Raw genomic sequence first — 27,202 nt, forward strand, 5'->3', positions numbered from 1 at the left:
CTTTTGTTGGTTCCCTCTCATCAACTTGACTTGCAAATGTCCTTAAACTTCTTCTGTCTACCCTTACTCCTTAAACAATCACATAGCCCTAACCTAGCTAGATAACCCCTCATCGCCAGACTTATATACCCAACTCCCTATTCTACATCTCCATTTGGATGTCTATAGGTATCTTAAACTTAACAAACCAAATCCAATTTTTTTTCCCCAAATCCAAATTCCTGATTTTTCCCAACCCCACAACCCTTAGGAAACAGCAACTGCAACCAAACACACAGGCCATAAATTTTGGCGTCATACTTGACTCTCTCACACTGTGCATTTAAGCTCCCCAAAAGTTCTGTTAGCTCTAACTACAGAATATATCCAGAATCCCAACCACTTTTCTCACTACCTCCATTGCTAGACCACTCAAGTTCAAGCCACTATCAACTGTCACCTCGATTGTTGCAAATGGTCTCCCTGCTTCCACTGTTACTCTCTTCTGCCCCCAATTACAGTCTCTTCTACACAGCAGCCAGATCATGTTACTTACATTGTGTCATTCCCTGCTCAAAACCCATTAGTGAATTTCCTAGAAGTCCCACACAGTACCTTTCAACCCCATCTCCCACCAAATTCTCTCATATACTCTGCTCCACACATGCCATTTTCCAATCAAAGATATAATTCCACTTTGGAGCCTTTTTCTTGCTGTTCCTTATGTCTAGAATGTTATTCCCCAAGATATATGCATCATTCAATCCCCTGCTTTCACGTTTCTGTTCATGTGTTACCCTCCCGAGAGTCCACCTCTAATCATGCCATATAAAAAAGCAACACTCCTTTTCCCTTGGCACATACTTATGTGTTATTCTGTCTCCCTCTGACAGAATTTAGATCCCTGAGAGCAGGGACTCTGTCTTTTTATCATGGTCTCATCTCTGTCATACTACGATGCCATAGTAGGTGCTCAATAAATATTTGCTGAGTGAATAGACAGAAAGTACAAATAAATACAAACACTTCTGAAAAGACAATAGTCCCACAAGAGTTTCTGCAAAGCTCTGAAAATTCCCAAAACATCAGTCAAGTGCAATTGTTATACAATGCAGATTTTCCTTTTACGCAGAAGTAGTCACACCATAATTAAGCTTTAATTTATAAAATGAAAGAACTTTTAAAGACTAAGCAGCTACGTCAATGATCTTCATATTCATAATCTTGATTTCATACAGGTACTCAAAAAATATGGTCCTCTCCTTTCTAGGCAAACTTCCTTGGTAACAAAATTTGTGAATATATACAACCAAGGATAACGTGGATCATGTTTTTAAGTCCTCTCCAAAATACTTTTGAAATAAGCAAGTTTAAATAAATAAACGAATGAATAAATAAAGGAAAATAAGAACTTACCATAGCAATAAAGCGACCAATAAAACAGAAGTATGAAAGATGGTCTGGGTTAATGGTTGATGCTGGATTTATTTGTAGACAATAGTTGTTCTTGCCAGCATACTCAAATAAGCAATACATGGGGTTCAAAACTTCATGTGAAAGCAAGAAAAACCATTCTCTAAAAGAAAATAAGATTATTTTTTAGCATTAATACATACAGGATTTTAAAAACAAATCTTAAATACACTCATGCACACATCGTATCTCTGCTCAACAGCCTTTAATAACTCCGCTGCCCAATTCCTCAGCTCTCAAGTCTTCCTGTGATCTGGCCCTCCACTCAGTTACCTGCAGTTCCTATGATGCCGAACTACAAACTCGGTGCTACTCACAGATAACATGCTTATTTCTATGCCATACTTTTGTTTGGGTACGTCTCCTCAGTGTCAACTCAGCCTATGTAGCTCCCACTTTTGCTTTCAGTCCAATTGAAATTCATCCCACTTCAATTTTTTGAAGGAACTTTCAGCATATTTATTTGTATCAATCACTGAATACTTGGTCATACTGTGATAACAACCACAATATTATTCATTTTCCTGTACATGACCTGCCCATCCATTAGACTAGAAGCTCCTCAAAAGCAAAGGCCAAGTCTTCATGTATATTTTTGTATCCTTAACTCACAGGCATTCTAGGATCTATATGCAACAGGATTTAGTAAGTATTTGCCAGTGATACTGACATACACAGCACTGCTGCTATGGAACAGTTCTAGTTTTATTGCCAACATATTACAAATGGAACTAAAATGAAACACATGAAATCTTTAAATGTAATAAGCATTCTCTAACTTATCACCACCCATTTTGCCTCATTTATCAAAGTCTAATAATGAAATCCAACTGGATAAAAGATTAATAATTCATACTACAAAATAAACCCAATCTGCAAGACTCTCTTAAACATCAATTTCTTCTAAAGCAGGGTTCCATGGAACAGCTCAAATGCTTATAGTGATCAGTACACGTGGCTTCCTTCTCTGCTTGGGCTTCACATTCTCTACTTAACCAACAATCACCCATTCTTCATTGTATCCCTGATAAAAGTTATTCCAGTTGTAAGGAAGAATTCTTTCTAAGTAGATAATCATTGTCCTGAGATGACAGCGCAGTGGTGGGCACAGAGTGAAAAAGAGTGTATCTATCCTACAGGGCTGAATCAGCTATGCAGATTCAGCCAATTGATGCCATGTCAAAAGGTGGGAACATGGGTTTAGGGTTTTTAAAGAGAAGGCAGAAATCTTGATTCTTAAACATAATCTAGTGATTTTCTTTAATGCTGTCAAGTAATTTAAAAAAAAATTAAAATCTCAATGGGAGCCATTACTAGGCATGCTAAATCTGGCCTGGAAGCCCATTTACAAAAGCTTTTCTAAAGCTTTAAAAAATAATCTCAGAAACTGCCTGATCGGTAGAGAAGGGAGTCTTCCCCTAAACAAAATCAACTAAGAAATGATAAACACCAATTCACAAAACTAAATCCAGTCCCAAAGTAGTAGTTGAACCAAGTGACTTCCCACTGTAACAAGAACCCCAGGGGAAAGGACTGACAGATCTGTGAGAATGTGTTTAGACACAAAAAAACTAGAAATAAACTTTCTAGTTGCTGCAGATTACTTTTAGCAAACAGCAGCCCAGAGAAAACTGAATACATTCAAAGGAAGAATGCCTATACATGGTATCTGACCTGTATACCCTGACACTAAAAGAAAAGAAGGAAAAATTATAACTAACAAGAGGTGGAAGAGTTCACTTTCAACACATCATTTCCTATACTCTCAAATAAACAAAAGATAAACCAGAGGTTGAAAAAATTATGAGACAACAGATGAGCTAGCAGAGCCTAGAGAAGAAAATGAAGAAAATAGTAAAGCCACTAATGAAGAAAAATCACATTAGAAGCAACAAAATGTAGGGCAGTACTGCATACAGTAACATGAGGATAGGTTTGAGAAAATCAAAACAAAATGGAAAAGCACAAAGATAAAAATAATCAGAGAAAAGATGACAGACATGTAAAACTGACAAAGAAGATTCCACATACCCATGACTGATGTTCCTGAAGAAAAATGGAACAAATGGAACAGAAAAAATATTCAAAGACGTAATAGAAGAAAATTTCCCTTAAATTAAGAAAGATCTTAATATGCGCCTAAGAAAAGATATAAAACAATCAACAATGAAATTAACGAACTTCAAGGAAAAGGACTGTGTGGGCATCCAAAGGAAAAAAAAAAAGTTTCCTACAAGGAGCTGGCCTTCCACTTGACACGCTATAACATTCAGTGCTAGAAGACAGTGAAGCAATGTCTACAGAGTAGTGGAGAAACTAGTGTTGCATAAGCAATTTGTATCTAGTGAAGTTATCAATACACAAAAGCAACAGAAATCACATTTTCAAACATGCAAAACTAAAGGAGTATACCACCCTTGTGAACTCTTGAATAAACCAAAACAGGAATACATGAATCAAAATTAAGAATTTGGGGGCGCCTGGGTGGCACAGCGGTTAAGTGTCTGCCTTCAGCTCAGGGCGTGATCCTGGCGCTATGGGATCGGACCCCACATCAGGCTCCTCCGCTATGAGCCTGCTTCTTCCTCTCCTACTCCCCCTACTTGTGCTCCCTCTCTCTCTGGCTGTCTCTGTCAAATAAATAAGTAAAATCTTAAAAAACAAACAAAAACAAAAACAAAAAAACAAAATTAAGAATTTGGGAATAAGAAAATCATGGTATGGAGTAACTGAATATATGTGTTAAAACCCTCAAAACATAAAACTAGATCCAAAAAGTTGAGGTAACTACGAGTACAGACAAACATATGAATGTTATAAAGTCAGACACTGTAAAAAATAAAACCATATTTCATTTCTAAGGTATATTTTTCTTTTTAATGTCTGAACATTCCTGAAACTGAGATAAATCATAATAGATGTGATATGAACACTTATTGTGATAGGTAGTGTTCCTTTTCTGAAAAAGCTTAATAATGCACTGGAAAAGAAAATATGCTAATTAACCAAACCTCTGATATCCCACATATATGCTCCCACCTATCTCTTTCTGCCTGCTGTACTGAAATTGTGATTTTGTAATTCTGTACACCTCTGAAATATTAGTTTAAAAAGATCTGCTCCTATGAAAAGAAGGTTTTATTCTTTTAAAAGATTTAATGGAATGTTCTGCTAAAAAATAAATCATTGTCAAATTAGGTCTGGGCAAAACAAAAATTTTTAAAGTTGTTCATTAAAAAAATTAAAAATTAAAAGGATTTCCCACTCATATTGCTTCACATTTTCCACTGTTAACAATGTATTTAATGAATATGAAGAACTATTCTCAAAAGGACTCAGACTGGATTAAAACACAAACATAAAACCAACATACACTGCTATAATAGCAAAAATTAAGAAACAACCTTATGCATGCTGATCCATTAATTATGGTATCTACATACAATGTAACATTATGCAGCCATTAAATAAAAGAGAGCATTAGCACCGTTAAATAAAGGAGAGTATTATTAGCTCCATATAGGATATGAAAAGCTGTCCATGAGATATAAAACGATAAAATGAAGTTCCTATATTGTGCATGTTGTATGATCAATTCTGTTTAAAAAAAATAGCAAACATGTACTATATCACACATACATACAAATTCATACATATGCAGAGAAAATGTATAGGATAACCAAGACAGTAATAATAATGCTTACCTCTAGAATTGTACTAATATTTTAATTAAAAAAAAAATAACTGGATTGCTACTGAAAAAATTTATCTTTTCAAGAATACATCCATCGCATACAATGGAGACATACTTATTTCAAAGCAGATGTGTGTTTTTATTTTACCTTGCTAGACCACCATAATCAAGTCCTTCTTCTCCTCTAAATATTACATACAATCGCCTTCTCAAGTCATAGGGTTTTAATGCCATAATCTAATTAAAAACAAAAACATGAACATTTAAAACACTCATATACATTGTTTCTTCCAAAACAATTCAAATTTCATCTGCATTTCCAAATGACACATTTCCTTAGCTCATATAACAATGCCTTTAACTCGAGATCAATTGATGTGTTCCACAAACTAGCAGAGATGTACCTTACTCTATTAAGCTTTCTGTGATTCACCTTCTAAAATCTCTTTCCCCTCTTCTATTAAATGGTAGTTCAACTTTGGGTTAGTGGAAAGGGAGGAAGAGTGACACAGAAAGCTTTTAAGTTTAGAAAATACTCCTTCCCCTGTCACTCCCCAAATTTTACCAAAATCTTGTAAAAGGTGACTTGTAAATTTTTCTAACTAGCAACACTTGATGAGAAGCAAAAGAGCTTGCTCTAGGTCCTGCTTATACCACATATTCCATTTCTCAGTAGGAAAGGAACTCAGCTAAAGCAAAGAATTTATATAATACATATACCCAATTTTCATAATCCTTAATGGCTTACATTAGGATTCTAGCAAACAAGCTTTACTTTTGGGTAACAGTGAATTACTTCCATCACCCATGTCAAAACCAAAGCCAAGACTGGCATGTCTGGTTGACGGCACAGCTCACCAGCAGGACTTCACCTCATAGGCAGTCACGCACATCAAACAGACCATGGTTCTCCCCACACCAGAGGACAAAGCAAAATAAAGTCTTTCATGAATCTAGATGTACACTTACTATAAAAAAGCTCAAACAGAGCTTAGAACAAGCTAAGAATTTATTAACTCAAACCAAAAAAAAGTTTTGATAATAGCTGCATTAAGTATCTTGCCCAATTTCCAACAGTTAGTAAAATTAAGCTAGGATTTGAACATCTCTGATTTTGGGGTGCTGCTTATTTATGTAAAAGTCCCTGTATACCTATATACATCATTGTAATACTTTCGGGGCAGGGGGGAATGATAAGACTTTTATGAAAAATTCTCCACATCATCAGAAAAAAAGAACTGATAATATTTTGATTTTTTTTATCTTAAAATATTCTGCAGATGATTCAGGAAAGGCAGACATATTTTATTCATTCTCCAAATGTCTGAATACCTGCTATGTGCAAGGCACTATTCTAGGTACTGAGCTTAACAGCAGTAAATGAAATAGTTTGTGCTCCCATGGAGCTTACCTTCCAAATAAAATGGGTCAGATGGTGCTAAGTGTTACTGAAAAGAACACATAAAGGGCTAGAATGAGACTATGAGGGAGGTGAGCAGGGACTCCTATCTTAACTAGTGTGCTCAGACGAGGTCTCTCTGAGACCATAACCTTTAAACTGAAACCTACAGGAGGTAAGAGCGAACATTAGGGTTACTGAAGGAATACTTGAATAAAGCATCCATACTGATTTAATTTTAATTTGATAGTATTATCAAGACTTGTTTGAGTTAATGAAGTGTTAGAAAAGTGTCAAAATGTGTCAACTTGTTCCAGAAGCTGTTTAAACTTCATTTGAAATGGACATAATGATAAGAGTTATCTCAAAGGGATGTTGTGAGGATGAATTAAATGAAATGATACTTATAAGATGCCAGTGCCAAGAATATGGCAATCAGACAATACATGATGGGGTTAATTATGACTATTATTATAATGGACACTCCGTAAGTAGTAGTCATGGTTTAAAATTTCTAAGCCCTAACTCCCTTCATATATATAAAATATAATCAGACAAGTTGAACTGTTTATTCTGATAAAATCTTCCTTACCTGTTGGAAGGAATCTTCAAACAGTGTCTGCCGGGATACATTGATCTTTACATGACTGGGTAGTGCATTAGACTAAAAACAAAAATAATATCGTGATATCATGTAAGCTGTAGTATAGGCATAGTACAAAGATAAGACTAAATGATTATGAACATAAGATTTATTTACCACTGTAGTACCTGGCACAAATAACGGAAGTGAGCAAGTTTCCACCTAAAGCTGCGTTCATAGGCAATCTGTGGACCACCTTTAGTTCTAAAGAGAAAAAAAAGGAACCATATATTAATTCAAAATAAAATTGGATATGTAATATTCAATACCAGAGTCCTACAGATGACCACAGGAAAGTTATTTGTTGGGAGAGAAGATACATTTGATGCACCAAGAGGCTCGCGCAATGAGGACAGCACAAAGAGTGAGACTGTATGTCTGTATGGGTCTTCTGTAAAGAAGTTAGTTAAACGAAACATTAAAGTCTATTACTGACTATTAAAAAAAATCTTTGATAATACTTAAATCTAAGGAGGATAGAAGCTCTAGACAGAAGAGTCAGGGAAGGAAATTCTACCACAATTTAAACCTGATCTCCAACTGAAAGAAACACTGCTAAGATAATATGCAAGGAAAAGCAACTTCTAAGAACAAGTGACACCCAGGTCACATGGCTCAACGGATCAGTGAGGGAAGAGGCAGAGGGGGTGGCATGGAGGGATAGGTTTGATTCACATTGAGAAGGCCTGCGACTTCCGCGTTTTGAGGGAGAGCCTAAGATATAAGCACAAAGATCTTTCATGATCTTATGGAACATTTTGGAATGGATGGAAAATATTCTATTATGTTGTTAAGTTCAAGTGAATTCACTGAACAAATATTTGTGAAATATATAGTATTACCTGATGTTATTCTAGCCGATGAGAGTGTTATTTGTTAATAAAACAGGTAACAAAACCTGTTTTTGTGGAGGTTATATACCAGTGAAGGGGACAGACAAAAAAACAGAATAAATAAGTAAACTATATATGAAGTGTGTTAAAAAGGGATAAACGTTTTATACTCCTGCTCTGCAAACAGGAATGAGAGAGAGAGAGAGAGAGAATGGCGGTGTAAAAAAGATATGAGTCGTATGGGGAGAAGTTTAAAATTCTGAAATGGGTGAATGGCGTTGAGTTCACAGACAAATTCATATTTGAGCAAAAACATGGAGGGCAGGCACTAAGTCATGCACATATCTGCGGAAAGCCCAGAATAAAAACTAAGACCCAGAAGTGAAAGCCCAGGTGCTTGAGGTATAGCTAGGGGGCCCATGAAGCTGAAGCCCAGTGAATGAGGGGAGAAAACAGAGATGAAACTGAAGAGAAAACAGGGGTCACATTCTGTAAGGCCGTGGAGGCCACTGTGAGGACTCTCCTTTTCACTCTGAGATGGGAAATCACTGAGAAGTTTTTGTGTGAAGGAATGATTTATACTTTTTTTTTTTAAGATTTTATTTATTGATTGATTTGAAAGAGAGAAAGAGACAGCCAGCGAGAGAGGGAACACAAACAGGAGTGGGAGAGGAAAAAGCAGGCTTCCAGCACTCCCAGCGGAGCAGGGAGCCTGATGCGGGGCTCGATCCCAGGATCCTGGGATCATGCCCTGAGCTGAATTTAACGACTGAGCCACCCAGGCACCCAGGAATGACTTTATACTTAATAGAAAAAAAAAAAGTCAATCCTATTGCTAAAGGGAGAATAACATTATATGAGGTGTGGGTAGAAAGCAGAGAGACAGAGGCACCACTCCAGCTGATCATGTGGTGGCAGTAGACGTGGTGAGACCTAAGTGGATTCTGGACATACTCTGAAGCTGAGGTAGCTAGAAATGTATTGTGTCAAATGCTCCTAAATCAAATGAGACAGGACTGCAACTAATCCCTGAATTAACAATTAACAATGTGGAGGTCACTGGTGTCCTTAACAAGTTCAGGGTCAGCGGAATTTCCTTGTAGTCCGATTGAAAAAGATTAGAAACAGCTATCTAGAGACAATGCTTTCAGGTACTTTTCCTAAAGGGCAACAATAAAAATGAATTTTCATTGAATTAATTTGAAAGGTAAAATGTTGTGGTTTGTTTTTATCTAGGAGAAACAGCAGCTGATAAGAATAATTCAGTAGAAGAAAAACTGATGATGGAGGATAGAAAGATGATAATTGCTGGAGCAATTAAATGGGAAAGGGGGAAGATCTAGAGTGCCATCAAAGGGACTGGCCTTTGGTAGGAACAATGATAGTTCACCTATAGGATTAAGAAGGAAGACAGATGCTTGAGGTGGGCAGATGTGACAGTAGGAATTTGCAAAAAACAAACAAGCAAACAAATGAAAAACCAAACTCCTTTTATGGTTGCTTCTATTTTCTTAGTGATGCAAAGATACCACACCTAAGAGTAAGGATGAAGGTGAGGTCTGTTTTAAGACATTTTTTATCTGGAAAATTCAAATGTGTTGACATCTCATTCTTTCATGAATTACAGTAGTATGATGGGCAGTTAAGAGCACAGACTGTGAATAGACTGCCTTGGTCTGAAACCAGCTCCATTCCCTTCCGTCTGGATTTGCACAAGTTAGGTATGCTCCCTAAGCCTCACTTTCTGTGCTGAAAAAGTGAAAACACCTCAAGGGGTTGTTGGGAAATAAAATGATCTAGTTTACACAACGTTCTTAGAGCAATACTGTGCACACAGCAATCACTAAATATTTGCTATCGTTATTATTACACATTATGTGCTACAAATTCATTCCGTAGTAATGTAAAGCAATGATGGGTATTACTTATATAGGTTTTCTTGATCCACAAAATACAATCTGTTGCTAAAATTGAGGCTAAATTTTTATGTCCTCATTAAACAGCATTTAAGAACTTCAGGTTTCCACTTACACAGATGACTTCCCATTGCGAGGATCTTTGAATGTTGTTGTTCTTGTATTATGATCAACAAAGTACCTAACACCTTCCCGAGTATACCTAATTTCCCAGCCTTCTGGCAGGGGTTCTTCATTCTGTAAGCTAAAAGATAAAGTTACAGTCACAAGGTGAACATTTCCTAGGTACTAAAAACATCCGAATCAAGGTTTACTTGATTCTATCTACAGATATACGTAAGATGACTTAATTAAGGCCTTAGTACACACATACCCTTGAGTTCTGGGATCTTCCCACTGGGTTGTTTTTGTGTTATGATTCACAAAGTACACCCTGTCGGTTGAATCCACTCTTTTTTCTAAAAAATAGAGTGAGCACAGCATTTAATGACTATTTATACTATACATACCTTCAGATATTTTTACCAACAAAATATCAGCTTACCCCAGCCTGGTGGCAAAGGCCCATATGGGTCATTTTCTGCAGCTAACATTGAAGCCTGATTGGAGAAAGGGTTGGAGGGAAAAATAAAAACATTACTATAATATAAAAGCAAAGATAAATTAAATACTTGGTAGAACATTTTATAGTAATTTTCTAAAAAATATGATAAAGGAATGTGAATATAGTGATGCCAAGACACAAAGTACATTTAAAAATGTCATGAGTTAAGAAGAGTCCATCAGCTGATAAAATCATTAGTTTTTCTAAGATGATTTAGAAATAATATACTGAGATCAATATTTTAATTTTCAGCCCTTCTATAATAATCTATTAGGAGTGAAATGAGAGAGAAAGAGCATATAGAAAATTGTCGTGTTCAAATGAAAAATATTATTTGTTTAAAAGTACAATAATCACAGTTCTCCTTAAGACATACCTACAAACAAAACCAACATTAAAATCCAGTCTCATCTTTATACAAGTAAACTTTTATCTTAATATTAGTATCTTTTACATATTCATAAATAAAAACATTCATGCTTACATATATTATAATCCAGAAATATATTCAGAAGAAAATACATTCTACTATCAATTTGAAAAGAATGATAAATATAAAAATCATCACACCTGAAAAATTTTGTCTTAATGATAAAGTTATGCATCTTGATAAGTATTTTATAACCTTATAATAGATGCTGTTAATTTTACCAATATCCATTTCCCACGCCTTCTTCCTTCACACCCAAACCACTGTTTTGTTCGAGGTAGCCATGTGTCCGTCTAATTCCATTCCCAGCCTCCTCACAGCTGAGCTGGTAGAATGACCAATTCTAGCCAGTGAATACTGGCAGAAGTCCCTGGTAAGGACATCCCTTTTCGAGTAAAAAGGCAGGACTTTCAAGTTAAAAGCCATCTGCTCTTCTCATTCCCCTCTCCCTTTCTTCTTGTCTACACTGGGGAATGAAGCCCAAAGGGCAGCAGCTCTGTATGACCGAGGTAAGCATGAAGCAGGGTAACAATGCACAAAGAATCTGGGTACCTAAGGTGGCATTACTAAGCCAATGTATGTGTCAGCCTGGACTTTTATCCCAGACTTGTGCTATACTTAGATAATTATACCTGAACCTGTTTAAGGATGTTCTATGCAGAAGAACACACTTCTACTACATCCCTATGACCTAATTCTACCATTTCCCCAAGGTTCTCACGTATACAGCTAAGCTGACCCAGAACAAAAGCACACAGTATGTAATTTCTTGTTTACTATATACAGCTAAACAACGAAACCTTACTACAGATTTCTGTACAAGTTACCAAAGAACCAGCAATTGGTGGCAGCAGGAGTTGCTATGTAAGCTGGGTTGGCCCACTCCCTCTCTGCTGGCTACAGATCACCAGGAAAATGGGTCAACCTGCAAATGAGAACTTATTATTTAACCTCTGAAGAAAATGGAGCTGAAAGAGCCAGGCTGAGGCAGGATAATGAAAAAAGAGTAAAGTTTTCTTTTTGTGTCTTTCCTAATTCCTCCCTATCTGCTAGCCTCTATGTTTTGGGTTTTCAAGTTGCCTCAAAACACTCTCTAGAGATGCCCGGTACTTAAAATTTGTATTTTCCACTTCCTGTGATCAAACCTATGTAACAAAGGTTTCCCTCTACCCCCAGTCTTCTTGTGGATGTTTGCTTATGGTAACACATGGACCATCAATTGGTCAAATTTCCAGATAGCATTAGATTTTTTGGATAAAACTATCTCCAATTCCAGAAATATCTTTGGTAGGCCAAACACATTAAAGTGTTGTTTCTGAGAATCTGGGATGGGAATCCAAACAGCTAAAAAATGGCAAAACTAGTCTTAAGTAAAATCAGGGGGTAACCAGTTTTGCTTAAAGCAAACAAAATGATTATAATTAAAGGCAGAAAACTGGGAATTAGAAAAGACAAATTATTTCATTAAGAAATTTCACTTAGGAAACTACCACTTTTTAAGACAAAAACCATACTTATGTTAGTAAACTAGAATTAAAAAAACCTTAAAGTGCGTATGTATATCAGAAATAATTATTATTTATTAAAGAGTAAATAAAAAGTACCTTGCAGTGCAGTCTATAACATTTAAAAATCATCAAAGTAGAAAAGAGCAAATGCCTGGAGGAAATAGTTGTACTGACATCTTACAATCTGCTATTACCGAATAGAGGTATCGCTGGTTGAACTGTTGCATAGCCCCCTGCAACTGGTTCCGCTGAGACTGCCACTGCTCAAAGTTTCGAACAGACTCCATGGTAGGCCGCTGCCAGGTTGTTGTTCTGGTGTTATGATCCACATAATAAACTCTGCCACGATCATCAACTCTTCTTTCCCAACTACCACAAACAAAAGCAGCATCAATAAAAATTAAACAGAAACTGGAAAGTATTTAGTTAACAGTTTACTCATATAATTTAAAAATCAGAGACACGACAACATAACTTTAAAATTTTGAACATGTAACTTGCTTTTTTTAGCTAAACTGCCTTCCCATTCTACCACTACATGATTTCTAAGAACTGTCTAAAAAAGGGGCCAAAGACTGAATTGTCTCAGTATTAATCTGACTACCCTCTTTTTTTCTGGTTAAGAAGCTACTGTGTGCTCACTGTACACCTAGCAATCTGCGCCTCTAGCCACTGCCCAAGTTCAGGGCTGTAACTCAGCTCTTACAGGTCTTTACCTTCCTGCTATTATCCGGCTGCTGAACATAAGTGCAGATGCAATCACGTCATTCCACCTATTACAGCTCTCCAGCACAGCATAAAAATGAACCCAATCACCATTTCGGCCCCATCTCCCCTAAAATCTTTCAAGGGACCTACATGAGAGCCAGATCAACTACTTGCTGGTCCCAAGTGTATCATATGTTTCACTTTGTCATCTCTGTTTGAATATTCCCTCAAAATTCTGCCACCAACTGAAGTTCTCCTCATCCTCCCAAGTTCAGATAACCATAGTCAATTTGTGCCATTAACTTAGTTATGTAGCTTACTTGAGGGACAAGGCAAGCCTGGCGTTCTCTTACTTGCCCCCATCTCAGCTCCATTGCAAACACTTCTCTGTGCCATTAACTCATACAATGATTTAAGAATCTTTTCAGCAACCAATCTCACGAAAGTAACATTTCTTGCTTTGAATTTTCTGGACTTGGAATGTGTTTTATACTGGTGGACTTTAAGTTACCTCTGTAAGGACAGATATTCTGAGTAAGTAGCAAAGACAATAAAGAAAATATTGCAGGTACAGGCAGAGTGGTTTTTTGGATATGCATGTTTGCATGTATGTATGTATGTATGTATGTATTTACTTATTCATTTAAAAATTTTTATTTATTTATTTGAGAGAGAGGAGAGAAAGAGACAGAGCACGAGCAGAGGGGGAGAGGCAGAGGGAGAAGCAGGCTCCCCACTGAGAGGGAGCCCGATGCAGGGCTTGATCCCAGGACCCTGGGATCATGACCTGAGCCGCAGGCAGACGCTCAAGAGACTGAGCCACCCAGGTGTCCCTCAGAGTGTTTGAGAAAAATATAAATAATTCAACTAGCTATCAACACAATATGTATAAAGAGTTATGAAAGATAAGAACACAAAGGAAAAGGAAGATCTGTTTGTGAATGACTGTGAATGACAGCCTAACAGCATGAATTTATTTAGCATGTAATAGAAATGTTGTTATTCACTTAAGACCCTCTATAATTTTAGCCATAATGTAATACAATTTTACTTGTAGTAATCTTTTAAGATCATAACTTTGAACCACTCTCACATCTCTTGTATCATTAAATCTCATATAACATAGCTTAGATCACTATCTTTGGAGAACCATACATATAAATTTTCCTAAATAGGCCTTTCATTCCTTAAAAACTAATGACAAGCACTAAAACTGAACCAAAATTCCACAAGTAGTCTCAGTTACTCATGCCAGTGTTTGACAATCTCTTGAGGAAGCCCCTTCAGACTAACTGTAGAAGAGATACGATATAACAAATCTCATTTACTGAAGTTATTATTCACAGAAGTAAATGAAGGAAATATAACATGCACAATGGAAGAATCACTTTATTGTAATAAGTAAGTTAAAGAAATCACATGTATGATAAAACACAACTGGAGATGCATAAAGATGCCACATTACCCTGGAGGTAAAGGTTGCGGCCTCTCCCATGTGGTTGTTCGAGTGTTATGATCCACGTAGTAAGTTCTACCATGAGGATCTTTTCTCTGTTCCCACCTTTAATAAAAATCCAAAAACAAAAATAGAAGATAGAAAAATCATTCCTTCTTATAATCAGGAAAATTACAAGTTTTACTTTAAAAGGTTATATACACACATACATACAAAGTTTCTTTTCCTAATTATTAGTGCTTTTTAAGTTCTTAATTATTCCCCTTTTTTTTCTTTTGAAGATTTTATTTATTTGACAGAGAGACAGGTGGCGAAAGAGGGAATACAAGCAGGGGGAGTGGGAGAGGGAGAAGCAGGCTTCCCACTGAGCAGGGAGCCCGATGCGGGGCTGGATCCCAGAACGCTGAGATCATGACCTGAGCTGAAGGCAGATACTTAATGACTGAGCCACCCAGGCACCCCTCCCTTTCTATTGACAGTATTGGAAACTCAGTAAACATAGTTAGCAAAGGAGGATAAAGTAATACCTAAAGTTTTAAAAAGTTACTAATTTATAGAATTTATCATCAGAAAATTTATTATCAGAAAAGACAAATCTAGGGGCGCCTGGGTGGCTCAGTTGGTTAAGTAGCTGCCTTCCACTCAAGTCATGATCCCAGGGTCCTGGGATTAAGCCCCACACTGGCTCCCTGATCAGCAGGGAGTCTGCTTCTCCTTCTCCCTCTGCCCTTCCCCTGCTTGTGCTCTCTCCTCAAATAAATAAATAAAATCTTAAAAAATAAAAAAAGACAAGTTTAATCAAAAGCAGAGGAATTTTCAGCTTAATATCATACTTAAGGCCCAAAATAGTAAAGAGGCAATATCCACTTTTGCCTGCAATTTCAAAAATACACATCTAAAAGCAGAAACTGCATTAAAGTATGTGGTGACACTGCTCCACAAAAATTCTTCTACATGCATACAGCGTCGTCTTTTCGTATACAACTATCTCCGTTTTGTTTTTGGTAAAACTTCTGAGTTTACAGACATCTCAATTTCATCTTTTTCTGTTTCCTCTCAAAGACTCTCAATCTCTTATTTTCCCCACTCTTGTTTTCTCCTTTGTGATTCCTGTTTCTTCCTCTCCATTCTTTCTGTAATATGGTATAGAAGAAAAATGTTAAATGTAAAACATAAAAACTTGATTATTTCTGAGTTTAACATTCTTGTTTTTCAATTGAAAGGAGAATAAATGGAAGTATTTTTCTCTCTCTTAAACCCAGGGACCCAATTTAATTTGATTCCTTTGGGATAAAGAGGTCTTTAATTATTAAACTTTTTTAAAAGAGTTTTTAAATTTATTTTAGAGCGAGCGCACGCAGAGTGGGAGGAGAGGCAGAGGGAGGGAGAATCTCAAGGAGACTTTTCACTGAGCATGAAACCTGACACAGGGCTCAATCTCATGACCCTGAGATCATGACCTGAGCCAAACCCAAGAGTCAGACACTCGACCCTAAACTATTTTCTTACACAATGATTATACATATTAAAGCTATTCCCTAAGCAAGGTTTACACATATATACAGACTTACTTAAAAAAGGCATGTAAAAAAATTAATAGTTTGCTTAAGCTGCATCCAATAAACACAAGTCACAAAATGCTTCAAAAGTAACAACGAACAATAAAAATGTCCAAGTTCACAACTGACTCAGGATCACGTAAGTTGTTAAACTTATCTATTAAAAAATTACTATTGCTTTCTTCCCTTTTGTGGCCATCGCTGAAGCATCAGCAGCCAAAATGAAGTTCAATCCCTTCGTGACTTCTGACCAGAGCAAAAACCGAAAAAGGCATTTCAATGCACCTTCTCACATTCGGAGGAAGATTACGTCTTCCTCTCTTTGCAAAGAGCTGAGACAGAAGTACAATGATCAATCTGTGCCCATCCAAAAGGATGATGAAGTAGAGGTTGTGCTAGGACACTACAAAGATCAGCAAATTAGCAAAGCAGTCCAGGTTTACGGGAAGGAATCCATCATCTACACTAAACGAGAACAGTGAGCGAAGGTGAATGGCAGAACTGCCCATGTGGGCAATTCACCCTAGCAAAGTGGCTATCTCTAGACTAAAACTGGACAAAGACTGCAAAAAGGTTCTTGAACGTAAAACCAAATCTCACCAAATTAGGAAAGACAAAGGGCAAATACAAGGAAGAAACAATTGAGAAGATGCAGTAATAAAGTAATCTCACATATGACTTTAAATAAAAAGCTAACTGTTAAAGTAGAAAAAAAAACAGTCATATAAAATCCTATACTGGAACAGTCATGCTACCCTGTACCACAAAAATTAGGTATTTCTTACACAAAAGCATTTCACTAAAAAAACCCTGAAATTTCAGATTTTATTTGCTTTTATATAATAATAAAAGTTCATGGGAAAGCAGGATTCAAATATGGAATTTCATTTTAAAGATAATTCAGGAATATTTGTAACACATATAAATGGGCTATTGATTTGTAGGAAAGCTTAACAGCCCAAAACAAATACCTTCAAAATGTATGAAGTTTCAAGAACTTCCTGATAATGGTACTTTTGTTATTTTTAGATATTAATTCCTATAATCTGTCCTTGGGTTTTTACTGCACCTCTGTAGCAAAACTTCTAGGTTTCCATCTTTTCTTTATAAATACTCTTTACCATGTTTAATTTAGCTTTAATTTTGATCAAAATTATCTATACTTTCACATAGTTACATACCTTCACAGTTGCACACACCTTCATACATACAGTCTATGTCCCCTTAACTTCATTTTCCATTCTACAAATGCAACATTTTCAACTGTCTTAGCCAATTCTTTCAGTATTTACCTCTTTTCATATTAATAAGCTTACTTTATTATTTTATATTTAATTTCAAACAATATACATTGATTTCTCACTGTGAAAGATGCAGCTGGAAGTCTCCTTCCTGCACACACATATATACACACACTGAAACACTTACCCTCCTCTGACCATTCCAAACACATGCACACCCTTACAGTTATGTGATATAAAACCCTCCTGGCAACTGAGTCATGGAACACTGCATTTCTTTTGTCTCCTTTCCTCCCATTTCCTTATTTTCTATGTACTTATTGATTTAACTCCAAATACTTTTCCAGCTGCATAAATGTCCTCTCCAAATGTTCAGGCTCATCAGGTATTTATCAATCACAGTTGCCTCCTGATGAGCTGCTGGTCTCGCCCGGCCAACTGTGAAGCTGCGGCACATCTGCCATCTTGGGCTTCCTTTCACCATCATGCTGGTGATTCCTTTCCCACCCTTTCTATCAAGACACCTAAGATTTGGAGCCCATGTCTTTTGTATTCAGTAGTTAATTTTAGAGAAACACGAGTCCTGGTAGCTTCCTAAGAAAAAATACATGGGAAACAGACTTTGGAAACTGAGGATGTCTGAAAATGTTTTTATTCTGTGCACACACTCAACAGTGTGGCTGATTACAGACATCTAGAGTGCATTTAATTTCCCTCAATATTAAGTTGCCTAACAGCTTCTTGTGTTGATTCCGAGAAATCTAATGCCATTCTGATAAGTATGAGATCTGCTTCTATTCCCTTTTTAAAATCTCTGGAAATGTTTAAATTTTTTTCTTTCGCCCCAACATACTAAAATTTTCACAACAAAGCATCTTAATACAGATTTATTTTCACTCATTATCCTGAGTTTTGGTGAGCCCTTTTAATAAGAAAATTCATGCCCTTCATGTTTGTTAAGACTTTTTATTAAGGATTTCCTCCCATTTTCTCTCTTTCTGGAACTTTTATCAGACGCCTTTGAACTGGTACTCTAAATTTTCTATTTTCTTTCTTTTATTTTATAAACCTATCTTTTTGTTCTATTTTCTGAGAAATTTCTTCACCTTTATTACCCAAGTCTTCCACTGAATTAGATTTCTAAGAGATTTTGGTTCTTGGAGTATTCTGTTTTTACAACACCTCCTTCTTTAATGTAATGTATGTTACATCTACTCCTATGTCTCTGAGAATATTAAAACTGACTGGGACCTTTTTGTTCCTGGGTGCCGATTGTGGGATTGACTGAAGGAGTACAGAACAAGGCTATTTCACTGCAGGACAAATAGGTATCAGTATTTTTAGTCTTTTTAGGGTGGGGGGTTTCAATAGAAGATAATTTCAATCCAGGTGAAAAGGTAAAATCCTGTTGCCAATATTCTGGGATTTGAGTAGGTAAGAATGCTTGGGTTTGAAAACTCACTTATAACTTTATTCACTTACTAATCTCCTGAAGGTTCACTTATGTCCCAATTTAGCACAGTCCTTGCCCTCAAGTATGCCTGGTGTTCCCAAGTTAGAGAACTTCCAGAAAAAACACCCACAGGCAGGATACTAGTCCTAGCTGCAGGGAGGGGAATTAAGGATTCATTTCTCAAAGTGACTTTGAATCTTGCTGTCTGTCATCGTGCCATCTTCACCACCACTTCCTACCATATCTAATGCTGCCAATTCCTGACCCTTTTAGAGTGCCAATGCAGAGAGCAGGCTTGTCCCCCTCACAGGCCAGAATTCAGCTCTCCTGGGTTTGCCAGGTCAGCTCCACTTAATCATCCTCCAGATGACTACAGCCTCATGAGAACCTGCACCGAAGCACCCAGCTAAGCCACTTTCAGATTCCTAATCCCCAGAAACTATTTAAAAATGATATGATTTGTTGTTTCAAACTGCTAAATTTGGGAATAATTTGTTACACAGCAATAATATGCAAGGAAATACTATAAAACCATTCAACTCTTGGGGCACCTGGGTGGCTCAGTCGTTAAGCGTTTGCCTTCGGCTCAGGGCGTGATCCCAGGTCCTGGGATCCCAGGTCCTGGGATCGAGCCCCACATCGGGCTCCTCCACTGGGAGCCTGCTCTTCCTCTCCCACTCCCCCTGCTTGTGTTCCCTCTCGCTGGCTGTCTCTCTCTCTGTCAAATAAATAAATGAAATCTTTAAAAATAAATAAATAAAACCATTCAACTCTTGATCTCAGCTCTGGTTGTGATCTCAGGGTCGTGAGTTCAGCCCCCATGTTGGACTCCACACTGGGTGTGGAGTCTACTTAAAAATAAACCAATGAATAGAATAAAATAAAATAAAATAAAAATAAAAATTGAAAAGAATAAAGGCAAACCTACATATATAGATCAACAAGCTTTATGAAGAATGATGTTTAAATCTGTATTGCTCATCAGTGTACTAACAGCACAAAGCACAGTGCCTGCAGAGGTGCTTAATAAATATTTACTAAATATTTGCTGAATGTGTGAATCATACTGACATGGACATATGACCAAGTTTTAGAAAGCACTATGAGGTATTTACCTAAAGGCTACAAAAGCACTTTGGTGGCTCACTCTGTTAAGCATCTGACTCTTGATCTTGGTTCAGGTCATGATCTCAGGGTGGTGAGATTAAGCCCTACAATGGGCTCCGCACTGGGCATGGAGCCTGCTTAGGATTTTCTCTCCCTCTGCCCTACCCACCACTCATACTCTAAAATATATAAATAAACAGATTTGAAGGGATACATACATCCTGATGTTTACAGCAGCATTATCAACAATACTCAAATTATGGAAAGAGCCCAAATGTCCATCGACTGATGAATGGATAAAGAAGAGATAGTATATATACACAACAGAATATTACTCAGCCATCAAAAAGAGTGAAATCTTGACATCTGTAACAACGTGGATGGAGTTAGAGGGTATTGTGCTAGGTGAAATAAGTCAGTCAGAGAAAGACAAATACCACATGATGTCACTCACATGTGGAACTGAAGAAACAAAACAGACAAACATGGCGGGGGAGGGAAAGAGAGGCAAACCAGAAAACACTCTTAATTATAGAGAACAAACTGAGGATTACTGGAGAGGAGGCTGGGAGGGATGGGTTAAATGGCTGATGGGTATTAAGGTGGGCACTCATTGTGATGAATGCTGGGTGTTATATGTAAGTGATGAATCACTAAATTCTACACCTGAAACTAATACTACACTGTATGTTAACTGGAATTTAAATAAAAACTTGAAGGAAAAAAAAAGCAACTGAAAACTCTACACCATGTAGAGTATGATCCCATTTTCTTAAAATAATTCTATAAGTGTATTCAAAACAGTAATTTACATAGCTACTCGCTAACCTCTTCATCTACTTCTATCTTTCCTCACAGAACCTGTCACTATATGACATTACTGAATAGGTTGTATGTGCAAGGCCCCAGCTGGTCAGCCTGTTGTTACACATACTTCATAGCAGCAGAGTCTTGGGCTCTCTTGGCCCTCTGAACACCCAGGGCCTAGGGTAAAGTCTGACACAGAGAAGCTCTTAAATACTTACTGCAGGAATAATATATAGACACCATTCTCTGAGTGTTTTTGTATGGCTTAAATATTTTACTTGGTTATGTCTTAGCCTGTGATCAGAAACACATTAAAATATTAGGGGGAAAAAATAAACATAACCAAGGGTTCCACCTATATAATAGGCTATGAAGTCCTATTCTAGTTTTATCTCAGGTAAACTGCAAATATTTCCAATTTAACATTCAACAAATATTCAAGTAAGCTCTCATGTTCCAAGCATAATGTAAGCCATGGATTCTTTTTTAAGGGAGGGGGAGAGGGAGAGAATCTTAATTAGGCTCTATGACCAGCATGGAGCCCAAAGCTGGGCTCGACGTCACGACCCTGAGATCATGACTGAGCTGAAATCAAGAGTCGGACACTGAACTCACCGAGCCACCCAGGTGCCCCTAGCCACCTATTTTTAATTTTTCCGAAACAGGGGTTCACTTTCAAATTTCAGTGTTTTTGCTCCTAACAGAATGTATCTTTCTCAAACTTCTTCTGTAAAGTGCCAGATAGTAAATATTTTAGGCTGTGTGAGTGGAAAGGCAAAATCAATAATATTATGTAGGTACTTACATGATAAGAGCAAAAACTGTCATGCCCCACCTCATTTTCCTAGCAGCTGGTCCAAGGGGAGGCAACTTGCTGAGCTGTCACTCCAAAGTGAGATTCTACCTCTTGGAGCATGGCAGTTGCCACAACTGAGTCCCCAATATGTAGGTGGTAACCAAGGCTTTGGGCAGCAATGATGGAGGAAGGTACTAGTAGGGGGAAGGAGAGGTGCAGAGCAAAGGATGATACTCTGGATTGGTCTGGGTGACTCACAGTGACAGCCTGCTAGAGCTACACCCATGGGTCCTATAAAAGTGGTGGGCTGGAATTGGCAAGAGATCAGAATATCCCAGTAGTGGAAATTCATGAATACTTCCCAGTAGGTGCAAATTACTTGGCTGAATGATGAGACTTCGCAATAAAATTCTTTAATTTCATGGATCTAAGTGCTACTTTATAACTGCCACACATCACTTCAACCATAACATTCTCCTTTCTACTATTTAAGTATAGTCTCTCTGTCTCATTGGGACATTATACATAAATTTTCAAAACCAACTACTGAACAAAGACCTTGCTTTAAAAAAAGTTAAATGTGGAAGAATTTGGTGAAATGTATTACAATAAAAATAACCGAATTTAGTTACTGATTGACTAACTACTGGTTTCAAACTTGGATAATGGGATAGATAGTAAGACTTGCCTTTCTCAACCACAAAGAACAGTTACCTCCTTCTCTCCTGTACTGCTAACTTCTGTGCCCACAGACTCCTGCCCATCAGAAGCTGACTATCCTTTAAAGTCTCTCCCATTTAAACAAACAAACTTTAAAGTCTCTCCTATTTTATAAAACAAAAACTAACCCTCAATTCTCTTATCTCCTCCTGCGCATTTCCACCAACCAAACATTCCTTTCTCTTTGTGTTCACAGGTAAAGTTTTACATACTGGTTCTCTTTAAATGTTTGTACACATTTCTACCCTTCCCATTCACTCCATCACACAGCGCTCTGAAAACAGCTCTATTTCCCAGAAATTACTTTGTCTAAGGTCAATAATAAATAATCCCTTTGTTATTAAAATTCAATCAGTGCCTTTGTTCTTATCTTACTTGAATTTTTTAGTTGGTTTTGACCTTGTTAACCATTTCCTCAGAGGTATTTACAAGCCAGGGCCTTTGCCCAGTTGCTCACTCACTCAAAATCATTTAATCGGGCATTAATTCACTTATTTAACAAAATTTACTGAGTACCAGCTATGTGGCAGGTATGGTTTTGGGCACAAGAAGTACAGAAATGAACAAAATAAAGCCCTTTCCAGTCCAGTGGAAAGAAAACTGACAAGACACAAATATATGTCACTTGATGATTTAAGTGTTATAAAGAAAAATAATACAAGTTATGCTGATTAGAAGAACCCTACTCAAAAGCATTCCTGCTGATTCCATTTATATTAAGTTCTGCAACAGGGAAAACTAATCTAGAATCTATAGTGGAAAAAAATCAGAACAGTGACTGAAAAAGGTACTTAGAGAATTTCTGGGATGATGGTAATATTCAATATCTCGATAAGGGTTTGAGTTAACCAATGTTTGTGTTTGTCAAAACTCATCAAAATGGTATAGTTAATACTTGTGCATTTCCTTCTATGTAAACTTTACCTTAAAAACTTTAAACAAATATTGAACTCTAGTTAATGATATACAAGCTGAAGTACTGAGGGGCAAAATGTACTGATGCCCGCAACTCACTGAATTGCACTTAGATAGATAGAGATGAAGAGACAGGAGATAAAGCAAACAGTGAAAGGTCAATTACAGAATCTACTGGTAGACATCGAGGTATTCACTGTCAAATTCTCTAAATTTGTCTGCATGTTTATAAATTTTCCTAGCAAAAAGCTGGGGGAAAATAAGGCAGGGTAAGTGGATGGGTGCAGCAGGGCCTGATTTAAACAGGGGGAAATCAGAAAAGTCCTCTGGAGTAAGGTAACATTTGCGCAGAGACCTGAATGAGTCATGCAGATATCAGAGGAATAACATTCTACACAAAAGTATGGGCAAATGCAAAGATCTTTGAGTGAGATAATGCTTGACATAACACTCCAACGTCATCTCCAGACTGGAATACTCTTCTCTCAGAACACTCGTAATTCCAGGCACTGTGATTCCACTGGTAATTAGCTAAATAGCTGAGCAAGTTACAAAGAGAGGAAACACAGGAACTAAGAAAGATTTCTGAGGAAAGAGAGAAGATGATGTAAATTTGAAAACTGTTAACTCGGGGGCAGTTACACAAAGACAGTACCGCCTAAGCCAGAAGAGTTCCACTCTTCTATTATACTACTCACAACTAATTACCAGGATGCATCTTATCATCACCCTATGAGACCAGAGTCCACCTTAGTGCTGGCTATTTTAATTTTTCACCTGGATTAGAAGCTTCTAAACTTTTCTTTTTTAAAGCATCTTTTTTTTTTTTTTTAAAGATTTTATTTGAGAGAGAGAGCACGCGCGTGCGCAAGTAGGGGTGAGGAGCAGAGGGAGAGGGATAAGCAGACTCTAGGCTGAGCGCGGAGCCCCACGCTGGGCTCAATTTCAGGACCCTGAGATCATGACCTGAGCCGAAACCAAGAGTTGGACGCTTAACCAACTGAACTACCCAGGTACCCCTGCTTCTAAACTTTTTTGATGACAGTTCACAGAAAAAGAAAAATGTTTTACATAAACATCTCTGTGTGTACTAGAATGCTATTTACCTTATACACACAAACCTGCACCAGAAAAATTAACTTTCTGGAAACAAGTTTACTCTTACTACAACTAACACTCTTCAGTATTTTTTATTCCGGTCTATACCGATTTACTTTAATTATGTGTTCAAATGCTGGTCATAATCTGCTAATGGGGTGCAGCCTGCAACTTGAAAATCACTTATCTAGGTTACTACAAAAGTCTCCTAACACAAAGATCACATATGGTGGCTATAGGCATGCTGAAACATTTATTTGGCCCCCACAGAATTAAATTTATGTGCTTATTATCATTTTAAATCATAATGCCTGCTTCTCTCATTTATAAACCATCCTGGCTGCTATCTTGTCTCCTTGACTCCTAGAATCTGTCTATCCCACTACTAGAATGAATGACCTAACTAAAATGCAAATAGGACAATGCCACAACCCTGCTTAAAATTCATTAATGTTTACTCATGGCTTTCAGAAAAACACTCCCACACTCCTAGAAAAGTATACGAAATTCTTCATAGGACTGTTTCCTCTTTAGTACTACATAGGTCACTTCCTGAAATGCTAAACTCAAGCCATAACAAAATACTATTTCCTGAATTCTACTTACACATTTTTATGGATGCCAGTGATCTGAACATGCAGTTGCCTCTACTGAGAATGAAGCCTTTCACCACTAGTGCCTACATTATTGCTCTGCTAACTCGTAACCCTCTTTTAGAAATCCACTTAAGGGTCATCTCTTTCAGAAAGTATTCTTTGATCTCAATAGTGTAGGCTACTCCCCTAAAAGAATACGTTCCTATCCACAGCCTGCTAAACTTATGTTTAGCCCAGTTTTAATGGTACGGTGTAGTTGCTGCTTACTTATCTTTACCCTCCCATCAGACCAGAAGGTTCTTAACACCTTCTTGTATGTACGTGTCACAGTGGCAGACACATGAAACTAGAATAAATGACTAAGCTGCCAAAGGCCGAAAACAAAGGGACAAAGAGAGATTTTTGAGAGAAGGGAAGATACTGTAAGGTCTGAAATGCTGGCAGTCAACAAGTGGGGATTTCCAGAAGTAGCTGAAAATAAGCTCAGAAAAAGGTCTGGCCTGGACAAACAGATTTCACAGTTACAGTGATGGGAGAGCATGAGCACCAACAGAGGAAGAAAAACACGGAGGAAGAACAAAGGCTAAAAAAGGCTGAAACCGCTATTAGACAATGGGCAAAATCAGATGAAGCAGCAAAGAGCACTGAGAAAAACAGTTCAGAAAATAAGACAGGGCTATGAACACAGTAACTGTGATGCGAAATTGAGGGCAGTAACGTAAGACCTCTAGAAGTGCAGTTTCTACAGCTCGGAGAGGAGACATGCTAAGTGCTGCGAGCTGTGCAGGAAAGCTCTGTGTCCATATGTCTATCACAGCACTGTCAAACTGCACTGCATGTATGTTTACAAGTCTGAGCCACCAGAAATAAACTTTTTGAAGCCAGAGACAATGAATGATTAACTCATCATCAAAGCCAAGTAAAGAGTCAAAAAAACCTGTTAAGTAAATCTGGGAGAGATGACCAAATGGAATACACACATAGAATAACTCTTTAAAGGAAATCTTGGGAAGCTGAATATTTTCAATGGGAAAATTTAAAGGGGACTAAGAATTATTAAGCAGCAACGAAACCCTGAGTTTGTAACAGAGGTAATCAGCAGAGTTAAGTGACTTTTCCCTAGATGAGAAAAAAGATGGCTATGTTGGGGGCTGGAGAGCAGACCATAAAGGAAGCTAGAGAACTGAGGTAATTATGTAGTGTTATAGTTATTCTTCTCTAGCAGTAAAAATAAACCAAGAATCAAATCAAGTGTGCCTTGCAAATTAACACTAGGCTTTTTCTTTTCCCTTCACACGGCACATACTTCATTAGTAATTGTTCTCAGTTTTAAAAAGTACTTGCTTTGTGGCAAATAAATTGTATCATTCAGATTCCAACTTTGATTTCAAATTACTAAACAATGGAAAAATTTTATATACACATTCAACAGTCATATTATTAAAAAGCTGTTATTCAAATGTAAGTCAAATTTCTAAAAAATATATTTAACATACCCTGATGGCAAAGTTTCTGTGTTGGTATTTCCAGACTGTTGCCGTGCAGGTTCCGCACACCCATCTGGCTGTCTTAATTTGGCTGCCTCAAAAGCAGAATTATTTCCAGAATTAGAGGCAGCAGGGTCTAAAGTACTTCTAGCTTCAGATCCAAGTGCTGCACTGTCAGAAAGAATACATTCATTGTTTTCTGAGGAAGTCAGTATTTCTTGAACTGGAGGATCTTCAACAGTAGTATTAGTGCAATTTGAAGACAAGGCAGTTTCTTCAGATACTACTGCAGTACCCGTGGTGGAAGCATTTTCGGTTGGTGCAGATGAAGATGATTCTCCATTAACTAAAAAGAGAAAAATCAGTAAGACGAACTATCAAGCAATGACAAAGCAAACAACTCACCAGTTATACTTACTTAGTACCTAATTCACCCTGAGTAATGTATCAGGTACTGATGAAAATAAAATAAGATAGATTAGATTTTTTTTTGCTCACATTTTAGAGATGAACATATAAATTATAAAAATTTAAGAATACAGTTGACCCTGGAACAACACAGTTTTGAACTATGTAGGTCCACGTATATGCAGATTTTTTTCAAAAAATACAGTACAAATCTTTATGATTTTTTAAAATATTTTCTCTTTATCTTACTGTATTATAAGAATACTATATATAATAGATAAAGAAAATAAGTGTTAATTGACTGTTTATGTTATTGGTAAGGCTTCAAGGTCAACAATAGGCTATCAGTAGTTAAATCTGTGGGGGGCTCCA

General features: G+C 37.1%; 1 protein-coding gene and 1 pseudogene across 7 annotated transcripts in view; one reads left to right on the forward strand and one right to left on the reverse strand.

The window, feature by feature from the left end:
• WWP1 (WW domain containing E3 ubiquitin protein ligase 1) overlaps positions 1 to 27,202 on the reverse strand; it is a 113,773-nt gene that overhangs the window by 21,370 nt on the left and 65,201 nt on the right. For all 7 annotated transcript variants that reach the window (XM_087864772.1, XM_045806025.2, XM_045806023.2 and 4 more), the window contains 10 exons: positions 26,432 to 26,768; positions 14,653 to 14,748; positions 12,674 to 12,848; positions 10,482 to 10,536; positions 10,311 to 10,395; positions 10,053 to 10,181; positions 7,317 to 7,392; positions 7,138 to 7,209; positions 5,295 to 5,383; positions 1,396 to 1,555 (listed from right to left, as the gene is read on the reverse strand). In XM_087864772.1, coding sequence (XP_087720898.1) covers positions 1,396 to 1,555; positions 5,295 to 5,383; positions 7,138 to 7,209; positions 7,317 to 7,392; positions 10,053 to 10,181; positions 10,311 to 10,395; positions 10,482 to 10,536; positions 12,674 to 12,848; positions 14,653 to 14,748; positions 26,432 to 26,768 — 1,274 coding nt within the window. The remainder of the gene's footprint in view (positions 1 to 1,395; positions 1,556 to 5,294; positions 5,384 to 7,137; positions 7,210 to 7,316; positions 7,393 to 10,052; positions 10,182 to 10,310; positions 10,396 to 10,481; positions 10,537 to 12,673; positions 12,849 to 14,652; positions 14,749 to 26,431; positions 26,769 to 27,202) is intronic.
• Positions 16,391 to 16,860, forward strand: LOC123797912 (large ribosomal subunit protein uL24 pseudogene; annotated as a pseudogene).

This window comes from Ursus americanus, chromosome 9 (genome assembly GCF_024610735.1).
Source record: "Ursus americanus isolate L20-20 chromosome 9, mUrsAme1.1.p, whole genome shotgun sequence".
Lineage (NCBI taxonomy): Eukaryota > Metazoa > Chordata > Mammalia > Carnivora > Ursidae > Ursus > Ursus americanus.